General features: G+C 42.3%; 1 protein-coding gene across 1 annotated transcript in view; it reads left to right on the top strand.

Annotated features, from left to right (window-relative positions):
• PPFIBP1 (PPFIA binding protein 1) overlaps positions 1 to 24,238 on the top strand; it is a 1,178,807-nt gene that overhangs the window by 557,219 nt on the left and 597,350 nt on the right. Inside the window, exon 10 of the mRNA XM_029597487.1 lies at positions 6,002 to 6,119. Within this exon, the coding sequence (XP_029453347.1) occupies positions 6,002 to 6,119 (118 nt within the window). The remainder of the gene's footprint in view (positions 1 to 6,001; positions 6,120 to 24,238) is intronic.

Below are 24,238 nucleotides of genomic sequence, written 5' to 3'. Positions count from 1 at the left end.
CATAAAGTTCCTGGATGTAATAAATGACTGCTTCATGGAGCAATTGGTTCAGGAACCAACAAGAGAGGGAGCTATTTTAGATTTAATTCTTAGTGGAACACAGGATGTGGTGGGGCCACTTGGCAACAGTGATCATAACATGATCAAATTTAAACTAATAACTGGGACAATATGTAAATCTGCAGCTCTAACGCTAAACTTTCAAAAGGGAAACTTTGATAAAATGAGGAAAAAAGTTAGAAAAAAACTGAAAGGTGCAGCTGCAAAGGTTAAAAGTGTTCAACAGGCATGGACATTGTTTAAAAATACAATCCTAGAGGCGCAGTCCATATGTATTCCACACATTAAGAAAGGTGGAAGGAAGGCAAAACGATTACCATCATGGTTAAAAGGTGAGGTGAAAGAGGCTATTTTAGCCAAAAAAAATCCTTCAAAAATTGGAAGAAGGATCCATCTGAAGAAAATAGGATAAAGCATAAGCATTGTCAAGTTAAGTGTAAAACATTGATAAGACAGGTGAAGAGATAATTTGAAATGAAGTTGGCCAAAGAGGCAAAAACTCATAATAAATTTTTTTTAAAATATATCCGAAGCAAGAAACCTGTGAGGGGGTCAGTTGGACCATTAGATGACCAAGGGGTTAAAGGGGCTCTTAGGGAAGATAAGGCCATTGCAGAAAGACTAAACAAATTCTTTGCTTCCGTGTTTACTAATGAGGATGTTGGGGAGATACCAGTTCCGGAGATGGTTTTCAGGGATGATGAATCAGACGAACTGAACGAAATCACTGTGAACCTGGAAGATGTAGTAGGCCAGATTGAAAAACTAAAGAGTAGCAAATCACCTGGACCGGATGGTATGCATTCTAGGGTACTGAAGGAATTAAAAAATGAAATTTCTGATCTATTAGTTAAAATTTGTAACTATCATTAAAATCATCCATTGTACCTGAAGACTGGAGGGTGGCCAATGTAACCCTAATATTTAAAAAAGGATCTAGGGGTGATTCGGGTAAATATAGACCAGTTTCCTGACTTCAGTGCCGGGAAAATAGTGGAAAATATTCTCAAGATCAAAATCGTAGAGCATATAGAAAGACATGGTTTAATGGAACACAGTCAACATGGATTTACCCAAGGAAAGTCTTGCCTAACAAATCTGCTTCATTTTTTTGAAGGGGTTAATAAACATGTGGATAAAGGTGAACTGGTAGATGTAGTGTATTTGGATTTTTAGAAGGTGTTTGACAAAGTCCCTCATGAGAGGCTTCTAAGAAAACTAAAAAATCATGGGATACTTGTCGATGTCCTTTCGTGGATTACAAACTGGTTAAAAGACAGGAAACAAAGGTGACCATGTGACCTGATAAGCGGGTAGGCTGCAGCCTGTCCGCGCTCCTGGCTCCCCCGCCAAAAAAAGGCTTTTTCCCTGCACCTATTTTAAAAATCGTGGCGGCTCCAGCTGAATCGGGGACCCTGCAAACAAAGATCGACGTTTTTTTCTCCAGCAGAGAAGTCGGGATGGCGGCCAAGCCGCAAAGAAAAGAAAAAATCACAGCCCTGCAACCTGAAAACAAAATACTTTATTGCACTGTTCTCCGTACTGCTCACTCTCAATGTGGTGAATTTGTATGGTTTCTATACATGGAAAGTTTATGGTTGTTCTTGTTAAAATTGCAAAATGAGAAATGAACATGTTAAAAAAAAAAAAGATAGGGAACAGAGAGTAGGATTAAATGGTCAATTTTCTCAGTGGAAAAGGGTAAACAGTGGAGTGCCTCAGGGATCTGTACTTGGACTGGTGCTTTTCAATATATATATATAAATGATCTGGAAAGGAATACGATGAGTGAGGTTATCAAATTTGCGGATGATACAATATTATTCAGATTAGTTAAATCACAAGCGGATTGTGATACATTACAGGAGAACCTTGCAAGACTGGAAGATTGGGCATCCAAATGGCAGATGAAATTTAATATGGACAAGTGCAAGGTGTTGCATATAGGGAAAAATATCCCTTGCTGTAGTTACACGATGTTAGGTTCCATATTAGGAGCTACCTCCCAGGAAAAAGATCTAGGCATCATAGTGGATAATACTTTAAAATCGTCGGCTCAATGTGCTGCAGCAGTCAAAAAAGCAAACAATGATAGGAATTATTAAGAAGGGAATGGTTAATAAAACGGAAAATGTCATAATGCCTCTATAGCGCTCCATGGTGAGACCGCACCTGGAATACTGTATACAATTCTGGTTGCTGCATCTCAAAAAAGATATAGTTGCGATGGAGAAGGTACAGAGAAGGGCAACCAAAATGATAAAAGGGATGGAACAGCTCCCCTATGAGGAAAGGCTGAAGAGGTTAGGGCTGTTCAGCTTGGAGAAGAGACAGCTGAGGGGGGATAGAGGTATTTAAGATCATGAGGTCTTGAACGAGCAGATATGAATCGGTTATTTACACTTTCAAATAATAGAAGGGCTAGGGGGCATTCCATGAAGTTAGCAAGTAGCACATTTAAGACTAATCGGAGAAAATTCTTTTTCACTCAACGCACAATAAAGTTCTGGAATTTGTTGCCAGAGGATGTGGTTAGTGCAGCAAGTGTAGCTGTGTTCAAAAAAGGTTTGGATAAGTTCTTAGAGAAGTCTATTAACGGCTATTAATCAAGTTTACTTAGGGAATAGCCACTGCTAATAATTGCATCAGTAACATGGGATCTTCTTAGTGTTTGGATAATTGCCAGGTTCTTGTGGCCTGGTTTGGCCTCTGTTGGAAACAGGATGCTAGGCTTGAGGGACCCTTGGTCTGACCCAGCATGGTAATTTCTTATGTTCTTATGTTCCTTGTCGAGGGACACAGAGGCTGGGAATTCGTTGTATTTCCGGGATGGCTTTGTTTTCCCTGGGTGCCTGTGGTGCATGTGGGTGCCTGTACGAACAACCATGGGGTGCCCCCATGGTTGTTCGTACAGGCCTACCCACATGCTCCCCCCTCCCAATGAGGAAGACCCTTCACCACGATATCCTACAACTCGATATCGTTAAGCCAACCCTCATTTCTGATTCTCTCCCCCCTAAGCGTTTTCTGCTACCCTTATAACCCCCTTCACACCCCCGTATAGCTCATGAATCCCCTTCTCTCTTACCTCTATAAGCCCTCATTTCTGCCCTCCCTCACCCCTTCTCTCTCGTCCACCCCCCTCTTCTCCATATTTGTTCTCCCCCACCCTCCATTTGAATCTCTAAATTACTCTACTCTCCCACTGCTGTTTTCTTACCATCTACCTACAATGTGTTATAGTTTTAAAGTTATTGTATTGATAATATCATGACCCCTCCAGCTTAAGTGTTCTCCTTAGGATATTCTCTTAAATATAGTTCCCTCAGTAACTCCGATACTCCCTACCCGCACACACATATATATCTCTTGTATTTTTATTGTACAGTTCTATTTATTACAATTATATCTCCTGTATTTTGTTTCCACATTGTTATACTGTTCTTTGTAAAGGGCTCCGCCCTTAAGTTTTTAGTTGTATGTAAACCGATACGATGTGCAAACGGCTATCGGTATATAAGAAACCTCAAATAAATAAATACCTTTTGTATAGATCCATAATGCAACTGCATCTCAAGTATCATGTACAGTTCTGTTCACCCCATCTCAAGAAAAACATCATAGACATAGTAAAGGTACATAGAAAAATGACATGATAAAGAGGGTAGAAAAACTCCCTTAGGGAGTAAGGTCAAACAGATTAGGACTTGGAAAAGAGATGACTTGAGATATGATAAAAATGTTTTAAATCATGAGTGGGATGGAACAGGTAAATAGGGAAAGATTGTTTACCCTTTCAGACAACACTAGGAGTAGGGGACAATTCATGAAATTAGCAACCAGTAGATTTAAAACATTGTAAGAAGTGTTTTTTTCACTTGGTGCACAATCAAGTTATGGAATCTGTTGCCAGAGGATGTGGTAAAAGCAGCTAACAGTGGGGTTCAAAAGAGGATTGGGCAAGTTCCTGAAGGAAAAGTCCATAAATAGTTATTAGCTAGGTAGACTTGGGAAAGCCAGCGCTTACCCCTGGGAGTGTGATGCAAGAAATAGTTCAACTATTATGGATCTGACAGATGACCTGGTCTTGTGACCCAGACTGGCCACTGTCGGAGACAGAATGCTGGGCTTGATGGATTTTTGGTCTGATCTAGCATAGTATTTCTCATTATAAAAATGCCTCAAAACAGTGCAGTTTTAAAGAGCTTTGTAATATTAATTTAAGCAATCTTATATTCTCTAACTTCCACGTCCAGTGTGGGTTACAAAACAAGATTGGGAAAAACCCTTTAGAAACTTTGGCTCATATTTCTGCTTAACCAAATTTTATGAAGGCTGATTATTGCAGTATAAAATAGGTCAACATTCAGTTGTAAAATAAAACATATGAAGACATAGCAAATTAATGAAATGCATTAAGAATTTTATAGTAAGACAATAATAAATCTAGTTTTTAAATATGTAAAAGATTTTTTCTATAAGAAGGTAAGCACAGGTATAGTTCAAGCGACTGTCTATACTTTTACCTAGTGTTTCAGATTTGCTAAGGAATTTGGGAAAAGTCTGTGCGATGGTATCTGTGTACAAAGGGACCTTCTGTCTTTAAATCCATGAATAGTTTGCTGACCAATTACATCACTTCTTTTCTTACACATTTTATATGTGTTTATAAATATTTTTGTTAAATGTCTTAGCTGCTGAGGATGACTTTTGAGATGTGTTGCTTCTATCAAATCTTTTTGTGTGCGTTTACAGTGTTTTGTTTGAAACGAATATGAATGTTTTTAAACCACTTGCATGCAATAGTCAAATCTGTTTCTAATTATAAGACATGTTGGGTCAGACTTCATCAGTATTTTGCCAGTAGACCTAAAATGAGGAAAAATCCTTAGTCAAGGGTTTGGAAAATCCCATGTGCATATGCTGGTTTCTGCTATACACTGCCAATGTGTTGGAATCTCTGCTCCTTACCACTGTAGAATTTGATTGCTAACATTTCTGCTTGTGCTAATCTCAAAGTTGTTTTACTTTGTAAAACAATGATACAAAATTAAACTATAACACATCTGAGCAGCAATATCACTTTCTTGTAGCAAACTTTTTTAAAAATTGCCACAAAATAGGAGAAGACCGCATAATGCAATGAAGCAAAAATTCTCCAGGTACTGGATTTTTATAGACCGATTGGATTTTTAAAAAATCAGAATTAACTGAGAGCCAAGAAAGTGGCTGGTATGATCTAGATCTCTCCTCCTGTTTTTGTCATGTTTTGAATCAATGCTTGAGTGCTGCTTCTAAAGTACTTGTTGATTGAGTATGGCAAAAAGAGGGAGACTGAGGGGTCTGCCTGGCAATCTTTCAGCTCTGAGGAGCTTACAATCTATTTTTCTGAAATGGCTACCTTACAGTGCTGGCACCATTGAAATCAGCAGATGTGATCTCAGATTATTGGAGACTATTTAGCAGCCGACAATATAAATGGACCCAAAGAGCCAAGCTTTAGCTTGTATAAATTATACAGTAGGGGGGTAATTTTCAAAAGGAGTTACATGCGTAAATGTAGCTACTATTGTAGCAATTTTCAAAAGCCATTTACTCAAGTAAAGTGCACTTATGTGAGTAAATCCTATAGACAAGTCAATGGCATATATTTTAGCAATTTTCAAAAACCCACTTACTCAAGTAAAGTGAATTTACTCCAGTAAACCTGGTTTTTACTCGAGTAAATGCTTTTTAAAATCAGGCCCTAGATGATCAGATTTTTTTTTCTTTTTTTTTTTTTCTAATCATAGAAATGTAATGCATATTTCCAGAGACATTTACCAATGCAAGTTTGCTTTAAAAAAAAAAAAAAAAAGGGTTGTAATTATAAATGTCTCTTCCGGATTCCATATACAAAGCCTTATTAAGATGGTTTATCTGAGCTATTCTGTATATACAGGATGAACTTGCATTACTAAAAGAGCAACGGGAAGAGAAAGAAAGAGAGGTAAAGAGACTGCAAGCAAAGCTGCTCTATAAGGGCCCAGAAGAAGAAGAGGGAGAAGTAATTGAAAAAGGTGAGACAGCAGAGCCCAATATCTTTGTATCTTGTCTTTCTGAAGGTGCCATTCTGGTTTGTTGTATAGTTTACTGTGTTTAACAGACACTGAATGCCTGTCTTACTCCTTTTGGCATGTTTTGTAATCATTGTAAGGCAACCTGCTAAGATAGATCCATTCTAGCAGAAGGAGGCAGGGAAATGTCTGCTGCAGCACTTAAACAAAGTAGCAGATGTTCCTGGCAACTAAAGTGATTTTTAAACGTGATAATTGGAGCAGATTTTATGGTACAGTTTTTAATAATGGCACTGAACTTAATACCTGTAAATACTTTAATAGCATTTAATGTATATTGATTCACATAGTTGTATGCAAGTACAATGCATTTTATTAAAGATGCCTTCTAGTTGTGAAAAGACCCTGAAAAAGCAAGGTCTTCAGATTGTCACAGTGACTACTGCTCAGTGCTTAACTACTAGTTGATACCTTCTCAGTTCACTGGTTAATATTCACTGATTTTTGAAAAAAGAATATGAAGTTCAGTGCACATTTTTCCCAAATTTACATGTCATTTGTCTGTAGAATATGTCTATTAATGTTTGATGACATATTAACCTCAACTGGATTAACCCCCCCCCTCCTACCCCGTACCTCCAAGAGACCCACCCGCCCAGCACTCCAAGGAACACTCCATGCCCAATCCATCAAACCTTTTAAACTCTCCTCCACCATGAACAGAGCTTTTTTCCCTTGCCGGCCCAACTATATGGAACTCACTTGCCACATGATATTCGCATTGAGACCCATACCCACCCCGCCTTCAAAAAGAAACTTAAAACCTGGCTCTTCCAGCAAGCCTACTCCATCTCACCCCCTATCACATAATTTCCCCCTACAAATGTTTTTCTGATGTTTTTCTGATATCCTGGTATGAACGCCTTTTTGCCTGCTGATTTGGTACTGTGCACTAACTTGTATATAGTTTCTGTTATAGTTCAATCCCATAGCATATCCCCATAGCATTTACTCATTGATGTTTGTATTTCTTGTAAGGGCTCCTCCCAAATATTATTTATATGTTGCCTAGTTTACTATGTTATCTGTTATTTGTAAGGGCTCCGCCCAATGGTTTTTTGTTCACTGTAAACCGATGCGATGTGCGAACGGTCATCGGTATAAAAGAAACGTTAAATAAATAAGAAAATATATTTTCTAGCTAGTTATACACATTCTTTCTGGCACAAGTGAATTTCAGGCCTTCAGACTCACAAAAATGAATTGCTTCTGATATTGTGTAGTGCTAATGCTGTGCAGCTTCTAAAGGAAAAATAACTTTCACATTAACAGATATTTTATCTGTGATTCTGTGCTTACTGCACATCAGGAAATCTTGGACATTCCCTGCAGTTACTCAATCCTTCCTGCCATGGGACCACCCCCCAAAAAAGTTACTGTTTGCAGCCATCACTAGTATGCAAAATCTTGGAAATAAAAATATTACCTGCAGGTTTGTGTCTGAATGCCAGTAACATGCTGCTTATCAACTCCCTGGAACTGGCTCATATTGTGTGGGAGCTTTTGATTGAGAATTGTATTGGCTGTTCCCAAGATTTCTTTTCCTGATTCTAAACTGTGTTCCATTTTCGCTGTAAAGTGATTGAGCTATTTAACACACTTAATTTCAACCAATAAAGTGAATAAATAGCAGCAAGCTCAAAAGTTCCTTATTTTTCTCTGAGGCCAAGCTGGATGACAGTTCTTACAAGTGGGTGATATCCTCTGATGGAACCTGGCCCAGAACCTTTATGTCAAAGTTTCTAGAAATTTATTACCCTTCTGGGTATATGTGGCATGCTGTGATGCCACATGTAAACTCTTGTACCCCTTCAGTCACATCTTTTCCATGGAGCCCACAGGTCCTGGTTCTTCACTTGTCTGCTTACTTTGGAATTCTTTTTGTCCAGAACCAGCAGAAGTTTTCAGGTGGTGCATTGACAGGCTATGGTAACTCAGGAGCGGCCATGAGTTGGGAAACAACTAGGAGTACAAAAAGGAGGCCAAACTCTGGCTACTTCCACACAAACAAGCTCTTTATTTACAAGCAAAATCAAAGTACGGCATCGAGGCCGGGTACCTCAGCTGTCTCACAACAATCAAATATATGCAGTCCATGCTTAGGCTGACTTCTTGCCTTCTCTGTGGGGCCTCCTCAGCCTTCTTATCCAAGGTTACAGGGATCCTGCTTACCCAGAATCCCTTGCTGGGTTGGCTCATAAAGAGGACCACCAGGCCAGATAGCTGTGGCCAGTCCTTTAAGTTGTTCTGAGGGAGTTTATTATATAGTCTCTCACACAGGGGTAGATTTTTAAACAAAGGGTGTTCGCCTACTTTTGTTTGCGCACCAGGCGCAAACAAAAGTACGCTGGATTTTATAGCCGCGCGTATCTTCTAAAATCCTGGATCGGTGTGCGCAAGGCTGCCGATTTTGGGCAGCCGGTGCGCACCGAGCCACGCAGCCTGTCTCCATTCCCTCCGAGGCCGCTCTGAAATCGGAGCGGCCTCGGAGGGAACTCTCTTTCGCCCTCCCCTCACCTTCCCCTCCCTTCCTCTACCTAACCCACCCCCCCCGGCCCTATCTAAACCCCCCCCTTACCTTTGTCCGTAGATTTACGCCTGCGAGAAGCAGATGTAAATCTACGCGCGCCAGCGGACTGCTGGCGCACCGTGCTCCGACCCGGGGGCTGGTCCGAAGGCCTGGACCATGCCCCCGGGCCGGCGCCACGCCCCTGGTCCCGCCCCCGAAACACTGTGCCCCGCCCCCGAAACGCCGCGTCATCGGGCCCCGACCACGACACGCCCCCTTCCAAAAACCCCGGGACCTACGTGCGTCCCGGGGCTCTGCGCGCGCCGGCGGCCTATGGAAAATAGGCGCGCCGGCGCGCAAGGCCCTGCTCGCGTAAATCCGCCCGGATTTACGCGAGCAGGGCTTTTAAAATCCGCCCGCTAGGCTTCAACAACTCATGGTCACTGAATCCTTCAACATCACTTATTTAATTTTTAATCTAGCCATGGATAATCCTACTAGTGACTTTAAATGATGCCCCGTGTGTGACAGGGTCATGTTTATCATGGATCTTCATGATGTGTTCTATGCCTGGAGGCTTCACATGACATCCCAGAGTGGTTATGGGCGACCACAACCTCTAAAGTGCATCAATCCCAGCTGGAACTCATGGAGAAGCTCTGTTGGCACAGCAAGACAGGCTCATCAGACAGTGGCAATGCATTGACATCAGGGCATCAAACCTTCTCAAAATTGATGTGGGGACATATCATATGATTGCTTCTACCTAAGGAAGCTCCAATGGTGAAGGCTAAGAAGCATCGGTCTCAGTTGATGCATGATGCTGGGTGTAAGGAAATCCTGACTGTGGGTATAAATGCCCTGAAGTATTCCTGTGGCGAGGAAAGCTCATTGTCATGCATTCCCAGCAATTGTGACAGTCTTCAGGGGTTCAGGTGTTTACTATTGATACATCTCTGGTTTCCCAGGAATACATGGTCACAACTCCTGCCTACCAGTTGGTGTTGGCATTGACAATCTTAGGAGGAGCGGGACAAGAAAATCCATCTGGCCTTGTACAAGGCAAAGTCTTGATTCAAACTAATATCCCTCCACTGCTGGAGTCCTTGCAGCTACTTGGCAGCTTCATGTTGACATCAGAGTGGAATAGAAATTGATGGCTGCTGCACAGGTGGTGATCTCCAGCCCATGGGGAGGGAGGGGGAGCTTTATAAAAAAAATTCTAATTCACTCTATCTCAAAATCCTAAGTGAAGTACAAATAAAATCATTCCTAATATTTTAATTGTAGATATACAAAATAGCAAAAACACAGCAGAATAGCTATAAAATAAACTAGATAATCCTAGTCAGATTCAAAAGCCTGAGCAAAATATAAGCCTTAGCTCTCTTCCTAAATGATATTGGACAAGTATCAGCTCAAATTAGCTCCAAGAGTCCTGCGACTTAAAATACTTGGTCCCTCTGTAGATTAGATTATGGCTACAGGTGATTAACAGAGTTAATTGATAAACCTTTTTATATGAATTCATTAGTTTTTAAGGGAGCAAAAGCTTACACTTTTTATGAGGTAGTCAGTTTTAATTATAGCATAAGTATACAAAATTTTATATATATAGTTTTTGTTTTTGAGTTTCTAAGTTTTACAGAGCAAAGCACTGTTATGAAAATCATTAACTCATGTGTTGTCTCTAAGTCAACCTGCACTTGACAAATACATAATGCCAGACTAACCCAGTTGAAAGATTAATTACGCCAGTTTTATCTCAACTTTAAACATTGGTGAGTCACACTCTTGCAGAGATCTAGGACCGGTCTCACAGCACGCCATGGGAGAATCCAGCAACCCCATCAGGCAAATGACAGGCAAATAAAACCCAGAGGTCTCAGATGTCTCTGTGAGATATGTTGGCAGGAACAGGGTAAAGGACTTGACTTGCCAAAATTCCAGTGGGAATAAAGTTGGCAATTATGACAAGGCAGCTACTCCAAGGTTAACAGAGCAGGCTATGCTTGAGCATGGTATTCAGTCTTAAACTGGCTAGTTGACAGGTATAATGAGTTGTAAAAATTAAAAGTTCTGTTGGCAAGACAGTCACAAATTTGTAAATTCTGGTGAAGAAAATCCCTGGGAAAAAATTCCTTGGGAAAACTCTTTCAAGAAAGATCCACAGTCTGTATAGTTGAGTCCTTTTCTCTGTTCAGAACTTCATTTCATATTCAGTTCCATAGGATCCAATGCTGATCTTGATTGGATGTCACCATCATCTATAGACACAAGATTGATGGGATGCTGATGACATCATCTGAGTCCAGATGGATGTGAATATTCTCACTGCTGGTAATGAAGTTCATCAGTGGACATTTGCTGAGTATTACCAGCTTTATAGCTAGTTTCATAGCTAGATACAAAGTTTTCCTCCAAGGACATGTTCAGCAGTTCGGGGGCCTGAGGTGTGCTAGCACACTGTGAGATGTAGATAGATGTCTGATAGGGAAGAACAATTAGTTTCTTCTCTGCTGAGTGATTCACAGTCTGATATGAAGTTGCCAATATCATCATATGGCCAAAGACTCAGTGTTTGTGTTGCTTAGGCCTGCACTTTGGTTCAGTCTGTGTGCATGACTGTAGGCTCAAGTTCAGCTATGCACATCCTTTGTTTCAGGTGACTGGCTTATAATCACTCCTGGGACCCTTGCTGGACCACTAAGGACTTTCGATATATCAAATCTAATAAATCATATCAAATCAAAGGGTAAGACTGCTTTGAACTCTGATAAAGTAGAATGATCTTCTGCAGTTCCCCTTGGATTGGTCTGGAATCCAGCTAGCAGAGTAAAGCATAGAGGCCTTTACAAAGAGGGCTGTATTATCCTTCATCATGAGATCTATCACAGATGCGTGGGAATGTTCAGAGTAGATGTGGACCAATTAGTAGCAAGAGAAAGGTACTGCTCAGGCTGCTTCCCCCCCCCCCCCTCGGATCATAACTCCACCCACCTGTCATCAAGGGCGCCAGGGGGGGCCATAAGCTCAAACGCTTGGCCCCGATGGTGTTGCTGCTTTCCTCTCCATCTGCCGGTCTTCCTGCTTGCCTCTGCTGGCACCCGAGGCTCAAACTCGCTGCCTGCACCGCGAAAAAAGCCCTCTCCTGGCCTGTTTGGAGAACTGCTCGGGCTGCTTTCCCCCTCGGATCATAACTCCGCCCACCTGATGTCATCAAGGGCGCCGGGGCAGCTATAAGCTCGAGCACTGGGCCAGAGGTGCTGCACGCCGAAGGAGTGTGACCAAGGAGCTTGCCCCTTAGTGCGCCCCTTTGTGTAGCGCCTTTGCATTCTGCTATAGCTAATGCTTCACAGTGGCTGACAGCATTTCTTCTTTCATCCTGGTATGTACAAACAGATGAAATTACCAAACCAACTGTCAAAGTAAGTTGAAAATATTGAACACAAGAAAAGAGCATCAGGAAACCGTGTAACAGATACCTAACTAATATTCAAGCAAATAACTCCACCATGGTCAACAACTACTTTTTATTGACTCTGGGAGCCGTGACTGCCTCTCTAGCTCCCTTCGGCATCCCACCCCTTTTCCCATCCCCCAAATAATTTCACGTTAGACTGTTCTTTTGGTATTAACGGCCAATCTTTTGGTTCCACCGCTACCGGAACCACACCCTTTTTCGCCGCCTGCCACAATTCTAGCAAGGCGACATCACTTCCGACCCCCCCCCCCCCCCCCCGGCCACATTTTACCAGCAAGGGGACTGTGTCTCCAGACATGGTCTGACCCTTCCGACAACCTGCCTTTCGTCAGCCCCGTGGCTGACTCATGTCCAATAAATCTCTATTGGCCCAGGTACCTGCCACCAGCACCAGGTAGTGTTTACACATATCTTGTGCCCCTAAACCATGCCCTAGCTGCGGCCCTTTTACACCCATGTGTAGTTCTTTTCGAATGCCTCCTGTATTTCGTTATTGAACAGGTCATACCCGATATCCGATAGGTGTACTCTGTCCTGCCGGTAAAAAAAACCTTCGCACTGTTCAACCGCCCATTCGTGCCGTATCTGACACCCCCCATGCGTACTAACCATCCTCCCAGCTGTCCGTTTAACTTCTTCCGGGCTCTCCCCCATAACTTCTGTTTTGCAAATTAATGCGTGATATGTCGGACCAGCAAATAAGCACTCTCAGGAGCCATGATTGTATTTCCGTAGGTCCCTCTTTGCCGGCTGTAATGGATGTCTTGCCCAGGTGTATTATTATGATGTCCGGTCTTGGCAATGATTCGCTCTTAACCCGTAGTATGGGCAGTAACATGTCCGCCACCCGTGGATATTTGCTGACTGCCTGTTGATGTCAGAAAACCCGGCTTGGTTGTCACACCAGAAGACAATGTGTTCGCCAGATTACCAGCGCCAGCCACATGGGGGAAAAAACTTCCAGGAATGTTATATTTGTTATTATTCCTTCTTTCACCCATGACGTTGACCGTTGCACGGCGGACCATGCACCCTGACCGTAAATGCCGAATCCCCAACCTCCTGAAGCATCTGAATAAATGTCCAAGTCTCCTGCCAGACCGATATGACGTTGTAACTTCTCAGGAATGAGGTCCATTTTGCAAGGTCCTTGTGTATGGGTTGAGATATTCGGATGAAGTGATGCAGATGTCGCACCCCTGCTATCGCAGCGGCTAGTCTGCGCAAGAAGGCTCCACCTATTGGGATTACTCTGCAGGCAAAGTTAAATGCTCCCAACGTTGCCTACCCTCCCGGAGTGTCATCTTCTTAACCTTTTGTGCCTTGTCCAGTATGTCTCGCAATTTTTTGGAGTTTGTCCTTTGGCAGCCTGTATATCATTCCTTTAGAATCCAACTAAATGCCAAGGAAGCACATGATGATAGCTGGCCCCTCGTCTTCTCATGTGCCAACGGAACTCCAAAATCCTCTTCCCCCTCCTGAAAGATACGTAACATATGAGCCGCCGTCTCTGTTCCTGCAAGTCCAACAAAAAGGAAGTCCTCCAAGTAGTGGATTGTATTGCCTGACCGGGTCCTTTTTTGCCATCACCCAGTGTAAGAATGAACTGAATACCGTGAAACAGGCGCAGGACACGGAGCAATCCACGGTCATACATTTGTCGAAGTAAAACATCCCAGGGAACCTGAAGCCCAACAACGAAAAGTTAAATGTGTGGAAAGGTAGCAGCCGAAATACCGACTCGCTGTCCGTTTTTTTTTTTTTTTCCAACTGCTGACTCACCACACCTCTGAAGAAGAGCGATCGTACTGTCAAATGAGGCACACTGTACGGAACATTCTTCCTGTGGCAGGTGGCTATCAATCAAGGGCTCCGGCCTGGCTCCTTCCTCGGTACCACCGCCAGGGGAGACAGTGCCATGCTTTGGTCTGGGGTGACGCAAAAAGGACTGCCATTCTGCCCAAAGACAGCTCGGTGTTCAATGCCGTCGAAAATCCAAAAACAGAATATCTGCCAGGTCGCCCCTGTTCAATTGTTTGTTCACTTCCCCACAGAACGCTAGGATATTTGTGAGGCATGGACATCCCCAAAAGTGCAGTCCAGATGCATTCCACTCATCAAGAAAGATGCAAAGATTGACAAACAACGCAGGCATGGAGAAAAGGCAGAGAAAAGAGGCCACTCCAGCCCCCACTTATTATTCAAAATTGGAAGAAGGATTCACCCGAAGAAAACAGAAAAAACACCATCATTGCCAAACCAAATGTAAAACATTGATGAGACAGGCCAAGAGAACCCGAAAAGAACTTGGCCACAGAAGCAAAACCCCCCAATAAAGTTCTACCAAATACATCCAAATCGGGGAGCCTTCCAGAGATCTGGTCGGAACGCAACACTATCGAGGTGCCAAAGGGGGCACCCAGGGAAAACAAAGCCATCCCGGAAATACAACGAATTCCCAGCCTCTGTGTCCCTCGACAAGGAACATAAGAACATAAGAAATTACCATGCTGGGTCAGACCAAGGGTCCCTCAAGCCTAGCATCCTGTTTCCAACAGAGGCCAAACCAGGCCACAAGAACCTGGCAATTATCCAAACACTAAGAAGATCCCAAGTTACTGATGCAATTATTAGCAGTGGCTATTCCCTAAGTAAACTTGATTAATAGCCGTTAATGGACTTCTTCTCAACCCAGCTACACTAACTGCACTAACCACATCCTCTGGCAACAAATTCCAGAGCTTTATTGTGCGTTGAGTGAAAAAGAATTTTCTCCGAGTAGTCTTAAATGTGCTACTTGCTAACTTCATGGAATGCCCCCTAGTCCTTCTATTATTCGAAAGTGTAAATAACCGAGTCACATCTACTCGTTCAAGATCTCTCATGATCTTAAAGAACTCTATCATATCCCCCCTCAGTCGTCTCTTCTCCAAGCTGAACAGCCCTAACCTCTTCGGCCTTTCCTCATAGGGGAGCTGTTCCATCCCCTTTATCATTTTGGTTGCCCTTCTCTGTACCTTCTTCATCGCAACTATATCTTTTTTAAGATACGGCGACCAGAATTGTAAACAGTATTCAAGGTGTGGTCTCAGCATGGAGCGATATAGAGGCATTATGACATTTTCCGTTTTATTAACCATTCCCTTCCTAATAATTCCTAACATTCTGTTTGCTTTTTTGACTGCTGCAGCACACTGAGCCGACGATTTTAAAGTATTATCCACTATTATGCCTAGATCTTTTTCCTGGGTGGTAGCTCCTAATATGGAACCTAACATCGTGTAACTACAGCAAGGGTTATTTTTCCCTATATGCAACACCTTGCACTTGTCCACATTAAATTTAATCTGCCATTTGGATGTCCAATCTTGCAAGGTCCTCCTGTAATGTATCACAGTCTGCTTGTAATTTAACTACTGTGAATAATTTTGTATCATCCGCAAATTTGATAACCTCCCTCGTCGTATTCTTTCCAGATCAATTTTATATATATTGAAAAGCACCGGTCCAAGTACAGATCCCTGAGGCATTCCACTGTTTATCCTTTTCCACTGAGAAAATTGACATGTTTCCTGTCTTTTAACCAGTTTGTAATCCATGAAAGGACTTCGCCTCCTATCCCATGACTTTTTAGTTTTCGTAGAAGCCTCTCATGAGGGACTTTGCCTTCTGAAAATCCAAATACACTACATCTACCAGTTCACCTTTATCCACATGTTTATTAACCCCTTCAAAAAAAATGATGCAGATATGTTAGGCAAGACTTTCCTTGGGTAAATCCGTATTGACTGTGTTCCATTAAATCATGTCTTTCTGAATGCTCTACATTTTTGATCTTGAGAATAGTTTCCACTATTTTTCCCGGCACTGAAGTTAGGCTCACTGGTCTATAGTTATCCGGATCACACTTGGAGACTTTTTTAAATATTGGGGTTACATTGCCCACCCTCCAGTCTTCAGGTAGAATGGATGATTTTAATGATAGGTTACAAATTTTAACTAATAGATCAGAAATTTCATTTTTGAGTTCCTTCAGTACCCTAGGATGCATACCATCCGGTCCAGGTGATTTGCTACTCTTTAGTTTGTCAATCTGGCCTACTACATTTTCCAGGTTCACAGTGATTTTGTTCAGATCGTCTGACTCATCACCCCTGAAAACCATTTCCGGAACTGGTATTTATTTATTTATTTATTTATTTATTTTTAATTTTTATATACCGAAATTCTTGTAGGGACTATAAATCACTCCGGTTTACATAAAACGAAAACGAAAAACTGCCCAACAGAGAGAGGGGCTTTACATAGAACAGTAGCACCGATGGAACAATAACTGGATGACAATTAAACATATTAAACATAGTGATAAATAAATATTATAGCTTAACATAGTAATAAATAAAAATTATATTATATGATATAATCTCATGATGGTATCTCCCCAACATCCTCATTAGTAAACACGGAAGCAAATAATTCATTTAGTCTTTCTGCAATGGCCTTTTCTTCCCTAAGAGCTCCTTTAACCCCTTGGTTATCTAATGGTCCAACCGACTCCCTCACAGGTTTCTTGCTTTGGATATATTTAAAAAAGTTTTTATTATGAGTTTTTGCCTCTATGGCCAACTTCATTTCAAATTATCTCTTTGCCTGTCTTATCAATGTTTCACACTTAACTTGACAATTCTTATGTTTTATCCTATTTTCTTCTGATGGATCCTTCTTCCAATTTTTGAAGGATGTTTTTTTGGCTAAAATAGCCTCTTTCACCTCACCTTTTAACCATGACAGTAATCGTTTTGCCTTCATTCCACCTTTCTTAATGCGTGGAATACATATGGACTGCACCTCTAGGATTGTATTTTTTTAAAATTATTTATTTATGCAAATTTTACAATTTTTCAAGAACATCTTGTACAGAAATCAGAGAAAACATTGTAATTAAGCTAGATATTGTTTTTATAAAGTATCGTCTATTATATTGAACAAGGAAAAGAAGATTTTTATTTTGTTTCTCTGAAGAGATCCATGAAAGAAGGGGAGCTGATCTTACCAAACCTTAAAGGACAAATATAATCTTAACAATTACAGGAAATTCCGGAATTAAACAGCGCCTCTTATTACTTATGAGGTATTAGAGATCCTTCTCAGGGTACACCATCTGTAGCTGCTGGTATCTTACCCACCAAGAATTGTGTTAACTGGGGTGGATCAAAGAAAACATAGGTATTTTGCATATATTTTACCACACACTTGCATGGAAATTTAAGGAAATATCTTGCCCCAATTAGCAAGACCTGAGGTCTCAAAAACAAGAAGGCCTTCCTTCTCCTCTGTGTCTCACGAGACAGATCAGGGAAGGCTCGAACCATTAAACCAAGAAATCTCTCATTTCTATGTTTTATACTCAATCTTAAAAGTCTATCCCTGTCTGCCGCTGAGGCAAAAGTCACAATCATTGTTGCTGGGGTAGCCATTTCAGTATCCGATGTTTCCAGCAATGCTGTTATATTGAGAGGTTGATCAATCATTGGTACCTCCATCTCTGATCTTCCTCCTTGATTTTCTGCCTCTACTCTGGGCTTCGACAAATAAAATGATTTCAAAATCACTGGAATTTGATCAGCAGGAATTTTCAATAGTTCAGACATATATTTATTAAAAACTTCCCTTGAAGATCTCATTGGCAATTGTGGAAAGTTTATATACCTTACATTCCGGTTTTTTGCACAATTCTCTAAACTTTCAATCTTTTGCCCCATTCTTTTATTATCTTTTATAAGCATTGCTTGCGTTTGCTGAATCATTTTTATCTCAGTCCTAGTAGCTGCAGACTGTTGCTCTAATTCCATATTTGACCTTTCATACACCTCTAGCTTCTTTTCAAATCTTCTCAATTGTTCCATTGCTGGAGTTAGTTGTAAAATATTTGTCCTCATATCATTAATGGCGTCCCACAAAGTCTCAAAGGAAAAAACCAGAGGCCTTACCATAGATGGTATTTCCCTCGTGGAGAAAGAGATAGCAGCTGTAGAATTTTCCCCCGGTAGGGTTCCTCCTCCTTCACCGCCCTGCCACTGATCTTCTGTAGTGCTAGAAGCCGCCATCGGCAACACTCCTGCCCCCGTCAGGAGGTTATCGTGACCACTTCGGTTCAGAGTGTCCTCCCCAGGTAATGGTGCCTCTCTACCGGCGGCTGGATCAAGCGGTGGAGTCCTCAAGGCGGGACTCAAAGGTGACATAGAGCCGGGCAGAGAGGGGAGATCCTCTTCCCCTCCCCCACTCTGCAACGGCTGGTCTCCCGCCTCTCTAGCGCTGCGTGTGACATGGGCGTCCATCGGGCCGAACGAAGCACTCACCGAGGATTCAGCGGGGTAAGGAGTCCTTGGTTTGCGCTTCCTTCCCATACCAGGCAAAATTTTCGCAAGAAAAAAGTTACTTTGAGAATTACTCGAGGACGCTATGAGCACAGCTACTCATCCGGTGGCCATCTTGGATCCGCCCCTAGGATTGTATTTTTAAACAATGTCCAAGCCAACACTTTTAACCTTTGCAGCTGCACCTTTCAGCTTTTTTCTAACTATTTTCCTCATTTTATCAAAGTTTCCCATTTGAAAGTTTAGCTGCAGATTTACTTATTGTCCCCCTTCCAGTTATTAGTTTAAATTTGATCGTGTTATGATCACTGTTGCCAAGTGAACCCACCACCATTACCTCTCTCACCAAATCCTGTGTTCCACCAATAATTAAATCTAAAATAGCTCCCTCTCTTGTTGGTTCCTGAACCAATTGCTCCATGAAGCAATCATTTATTACATCCAGGAACTTTGTCTCTAGCAAGTCCTGATGTTACATTTACACAGTCAATATTGGGGTAATTGAAATCTCCCATTATTATTGCACTGCCAAATTGGTTTGCTTCCCTGGTTTCTCTTAGCATTTCATCATCTGTGACCATTTTGTCCAGGTGGACGGTAGTATACTCCTAACACTATACTCTTACCCAACACACATGGGATTTCTATCCATATAGAGTCTACTGAGCATTTAGTCTCTTGTATGAGCTTTATCCTGTTGGACTCTATACTCTCCCGGACATAGTGCCACACCCCCGCCAAGTTGATCCTCCCTATCATTGCGATATAATTTGTACCCTGATATAGCACTGTCCCATTGGTTAACTTCCTTCCAGCAAGTTTCTGTGATGCCATTTATGTCAATCTCATCATTTGCTGTTATACACTCTAACTCTCCCATCTTACTTCTTAGACTTCTGGCATTGGTATACAGACATTTCAAAGTGTGTTTTTTGTTTCTTTTAACAACCTACTTTTCAGTTGTTTGGGATAATTCAGAAATCATTAGATTTGGTGATTTTTTTACATATAGGCATATGGACTATGTTTGCTTTTAATGGAAGCTCTCTGTTGGGATAGACTAACTCTCCTGTTTCATTAGTATCCTTCAAGGATACATTTCTCCGAACCATGCACTGCTGAATGACTGTCTGCTTTCCCCCTTGTTCTAGTTTAAAACCTGCTCTATCTCCTTTTTGAAAGTTAGTGCCAGCAGCTTGGTTCCACTCTGGTTAAGGTGGAGCCCATCCTTTCGGAAAAGTCTCCCCTTTCCCCAAAAGTTTCCCCAGTTGCTTAGAAAGCTGAATCCCTCTTCCCTGCACCATCATCTCATCCACGCATTGAAACTCTGGAGCTCTGCCTGCCTCTGGGGATTTGCACGTGGAACAGGAAGTATTTCAGAGAATGCCACCCTGGAGGTTCTGGATTTTAGCTTCCTACCTAAAATCCTAAATTTCCTAGTGTGTAGCAGATGGACTCAAAACAAGTGGGTATAGTGTGCTCGTGCTAGCAGTTGGAGACGGATCTGACGTCAGCACGGGTACATATACCCCCGCAGGAAGTGCAGCAATTCAGTAATTTCCGTCTCCAAAGCAGTTTGGAGCTTCCCACGCTCGCTGAGCGTTTTTCCAAATTCTAACGACTAAATTCTTAGAAGAAACCTACCTGAAGACGAGCCCCGCACTCCTGCGGTGATACTATTCGGTCACTCCCCCAGTTGAGTTTTCCGAGGTGATTTCCGCGGTCCCTTGGAGGTAAGAGCCTTGGTCCGGTGGCCGGTTCGCGGCAGGGACCTAGCCCCCGAGTGAGAAGGGCTCGGTTGCGGCCTAGAGGCAGCCTCGGTCCCGGCGTGGACTTGGCCCCCGAGCGAGACGAGTTCGGGCGCGGCCTAGAGGCAGCGGGTGCACCTCCTCGAGCGCAGCGGTGACGGTAATTACCCTCTCCCCCCGCAGCCGGAGACCGCCCGGGTCGCAGCCGGGAAGCGCCGAAGACAAGGTAAGGCGTACATCTTTACTTGTTGGTCACCGAGGAGTAGCAGAGTCTGCCTTCATGGCAACCCGCCAAGGGGGTCGCCAATTGCCCGTCTGCTTCGCAATAAGCACAAATACTGTTTTAGGCGCCCGTCGCTAAGCGCATACAGTTAGGCGCTGTTGCTAAGCGCATACTGTTAGGCGCCTGCTGTTATGCGCATAGGCGCCAGTTGCTAAGCGCACGTTGAGAGACGCATGCTGATAGGCACGCGTTGATGCGCACGTTGATAGGCGTACGTAGATAGGCGCACGTCAATAGGCGCATGTCGATAGGCGCCCGTTCATAATAAGCGCCCGTTTATAGGCGCCAGTGGATAGGCGCACATCTTTTGTGCAGATTATAAAGCGCAGACTCTAGCTGGGTTAATAGACAAGATGGAGCGTAAGAGAGCCCATGCGTCAGCGGAGCCGGCACCTCCAGAATCAGGCATAAGCCTCTGCTCTGCATGCAACCTCAGAGCCACACAGTGTGAGGAAGCAGACTCCCTATGTGCCCAATGTGAAGAGGCCCTGGGAACTCCAGGCCAGGACCGGTCGCAACCCAGCGTACTTGCCAGTTCCTCAGGGAACACCCCGGAGCTAGCAGGCAGCGGGGAGCTGCCAGGGAACCCGAGAGACCTGGTGCCCCTAAGGCCGGATTCGGCCTCGCTTTCCTTGGTGGAATTATTTAAGGGGATTCATGCCTTTGTCACAATGCAGGCTGCGCCCCAAACGGGTCCATATTTATTTATTTATTTATTTAACTTTTTTTTTCTATACCGATCTTCAAGGTTGAATACCATATCAGGTCGGTTTACATCGAACAGGGGGTAGATCACTATAACATAAGGAACAACTTTTTATAATCAGAGGAAGCAAAAGTTACATATAACAAGGACCGTAAAACTTGGAAGCTGATTCAGCTGGAAGAAGAAAGGCCTTAAGAGAGTATTAAATTAAATACAGTGAGTCATGTCCGAATCTGGTCTAGTGCCAGTTAAATTATTAGGGGAGATAACTAGCAAATGAAGTGATTAGTGGAGGAGCGAGGTTCCATATTCATGAGCGGATTAGTCATCTAATGAGAGTCTGATGGATCAGGGAAGGCTTGGAGGAACGGCCAAGTTTTGAGTTTTTTCTTAAATGTTAGTAGGCAAGGTTCCAGTCTGAGTTCTGCGGGGAGGTTGTTCCAGATGGCTGGTCCTGCTGTCGAAAAAGCTCGGTCCCTGGTCGAGATGAGGCGTGTGGCTTTAGTTGGCGGGGCTTGTAGTGCTCCTTTGTAGGTTTCTCTCATTGGTCTGTTGGAAGTATGGAGTTTGAATGGGAATTCAAGGTCAAGATGAAGGAGATTATGAATAGATTTGTGAATTAAAGTTAGAGATTTGTGTAGGACCCTGTGGTTGACTGGTAACCAGTGTAGGTTTCGGAGGATGGGCGTGATATGGTCTCTCCGGTTGGTGCTTGTCAAAATTCTAGCCGCGGCGTTCTGTATCATCTGTAAGGGCTTGGTTGTTGAACTGGGTAGGCCTGTGAGGAGAGTGCTGCAGTAGTCTATTTTGGCAAATATCAAGGGTTGAAGGACAGTCCTAAAGTCATGGAAATATAGGAGAGGTTTGAGTCTTTTTAACACCTGTAGTCTGTGGAAGCAATCTTTGGTTGTGGTGTTGATCATATTCTTTAGGTTAAGGCGGTTGTCGATAATTACTCCAAGGTCTCTTACGTGAGTGTGGGTGAGAAGGTGGTTGTGAAGTGTCTGAGACAGGAGGTTATCTTGGTTGGAGGAGATGAGGAGGAGTTCAGTTTTAGCAGAATTAAGGACCAAATTTAGACTGTTGAGGAGACTAGTGATGGCTTGTAGACTATTGTTCCAGAGTGAGATGGATTTGTTAATAGATTCTGTTATGGGAATCAGAATCTCCAAAGCCAATGGAAATCCCAATACTTTATTTAATATAGTAAAAACATTAATCACTCCACATAACGAAAGCTTCGCAGATCATGATACAATATTTTGCAATAAAATCGCCAACCACTTTAAAACAAAAGTAACCAACATTTCCACAGAATTTTCACAACTACCCTACCCCACCTGTGTCGAGAAAGAACCTAATTGTCAATGGTCCGAATTTAGTCCGGTTTCAGACAACTCAATTCAAATTATAATTAGCAAACAAAAACCCTCAAATTCACCTTACAACCCTTGTTCAGGAGTCTTCTTCAAAGCTATTGGTCATCATGCATACTCTTTTCTCAGTAGCCTAGTTAACCAATCATTAGAAACAGGACAATTTCCATCTAATCTGAAAAAAACATCCATTCTACCAATTCTAAAATCAAAAACAAAAGGTACAGCCGATCTCAATAACTACAGACCTATTGCCTCCCTCACATCATTAGCTAAACTAATAGAATCTGCAGTTTTACGTCAACTTTCTGACTTTCTATCCGAAAATAACATTCTCCACATTAACCAGCACGGCTTCAGAAAGGGACACTCTACAGAAACACTTCTCCTATCTACCTTTGACACATTATTCCGGGCATTTGATTCATATACAGATTACATTATAGTATTTTTAGATATCTCAGCAGCATTTGATACGGTCGATCACCAAATTCTCATCTCAGGCCTACAAGCAATAGGCATCACTGGAACAGTATTAAGTTGGTTTTCATCTTTTCTCACAGATCGCCCTCAGCAAGTTAATATTAACCATCAATCCTCTACCCCCTACACAATCCCATCCGGCGTTCCCCAAGGATCTTCATTATCTCCCATATTATTTAATATATATCTCCTTCCGCTTTGTCATATTTTATCATCACTCAACCTACAATTCAAAATTTATGCAGACGACATTCAATTTCTGGTCCCCTACAAAACTTCCTGGTCCGATACTCTATCTTTAGTTTCACTCTATCTTTCCACCATTAACTCTTGGCTATCTCATAATCGTTTAAAATTAAATCCATCAAAAACTGAATTAGTCCATTTAACATCCATTACAGATTCCTCTATAGGCCCACCATCTCATTTCACTTTCAATGGCTCAACCATCCCAATTAACTGCCATGCCATAAATCTAGGTGTAACCATAAATACAGACTTATCTATGAAACAACAAATCTCCTCCCTAACAAAGAAATCATTCTACAAATTACAGCTTCTGAAACGTCTTCGTCCTCTTCTTTTCTATCGTGATTTCAGGACTGTTCTACAATCTCTTATATTTTCTGGTCTAGACTATTGTAACGCTCTATATCTAGGTCTATCTGACTCATCAATTCACCCACTACAATTAGTTCAAAATAGTGCAGCTCGCTTATTATCCGGTACCTCCATTCGCAATCACATTACACCTATCTTACATTCCCTTCACTGGTTACCCATAAAATACAGGATAAAATACAAAGTAATCTCAATCATTCATAGTTTAATTTACAACTCTACATCCACTTGGCTTTGCACCTTACTCCGCATTTACAAACCCACCCGACACTTAAGATCACTTACTCAAAATCTCTTAGACATTCCATCACCACGACAGGCCAGATTAGATATCACCAGGAAAAGAGCTTTTTCAGTTGCAGGACCATCTCTCTGGAACTCTTTACCCAACCCACTCCGTTTAATATCAAATCCTCATCATTTCAAAAAGGCTTTAAAAACATTCTTTTTTCAACAAGCATTTAACATTCCCACT

The sequence above is a fragment of the Rhinatrema bivittatum genome, chromosome 4, assembly GCF_901001135.1.
Source record: "Rhinatrema bivittatum chromosome 4, aRhiBiv1.1, whole genome shotgun sequence".
NCBI lineage: Eukaryota > Metazoa > Chordata > Amphibia > Gymnophiona > Rhinatrematidae > Rhinatrema > Rhinatrema bivittatum.
This window is presented reverse-complemented; position numbering and strand designations above follow the sequence as displayed.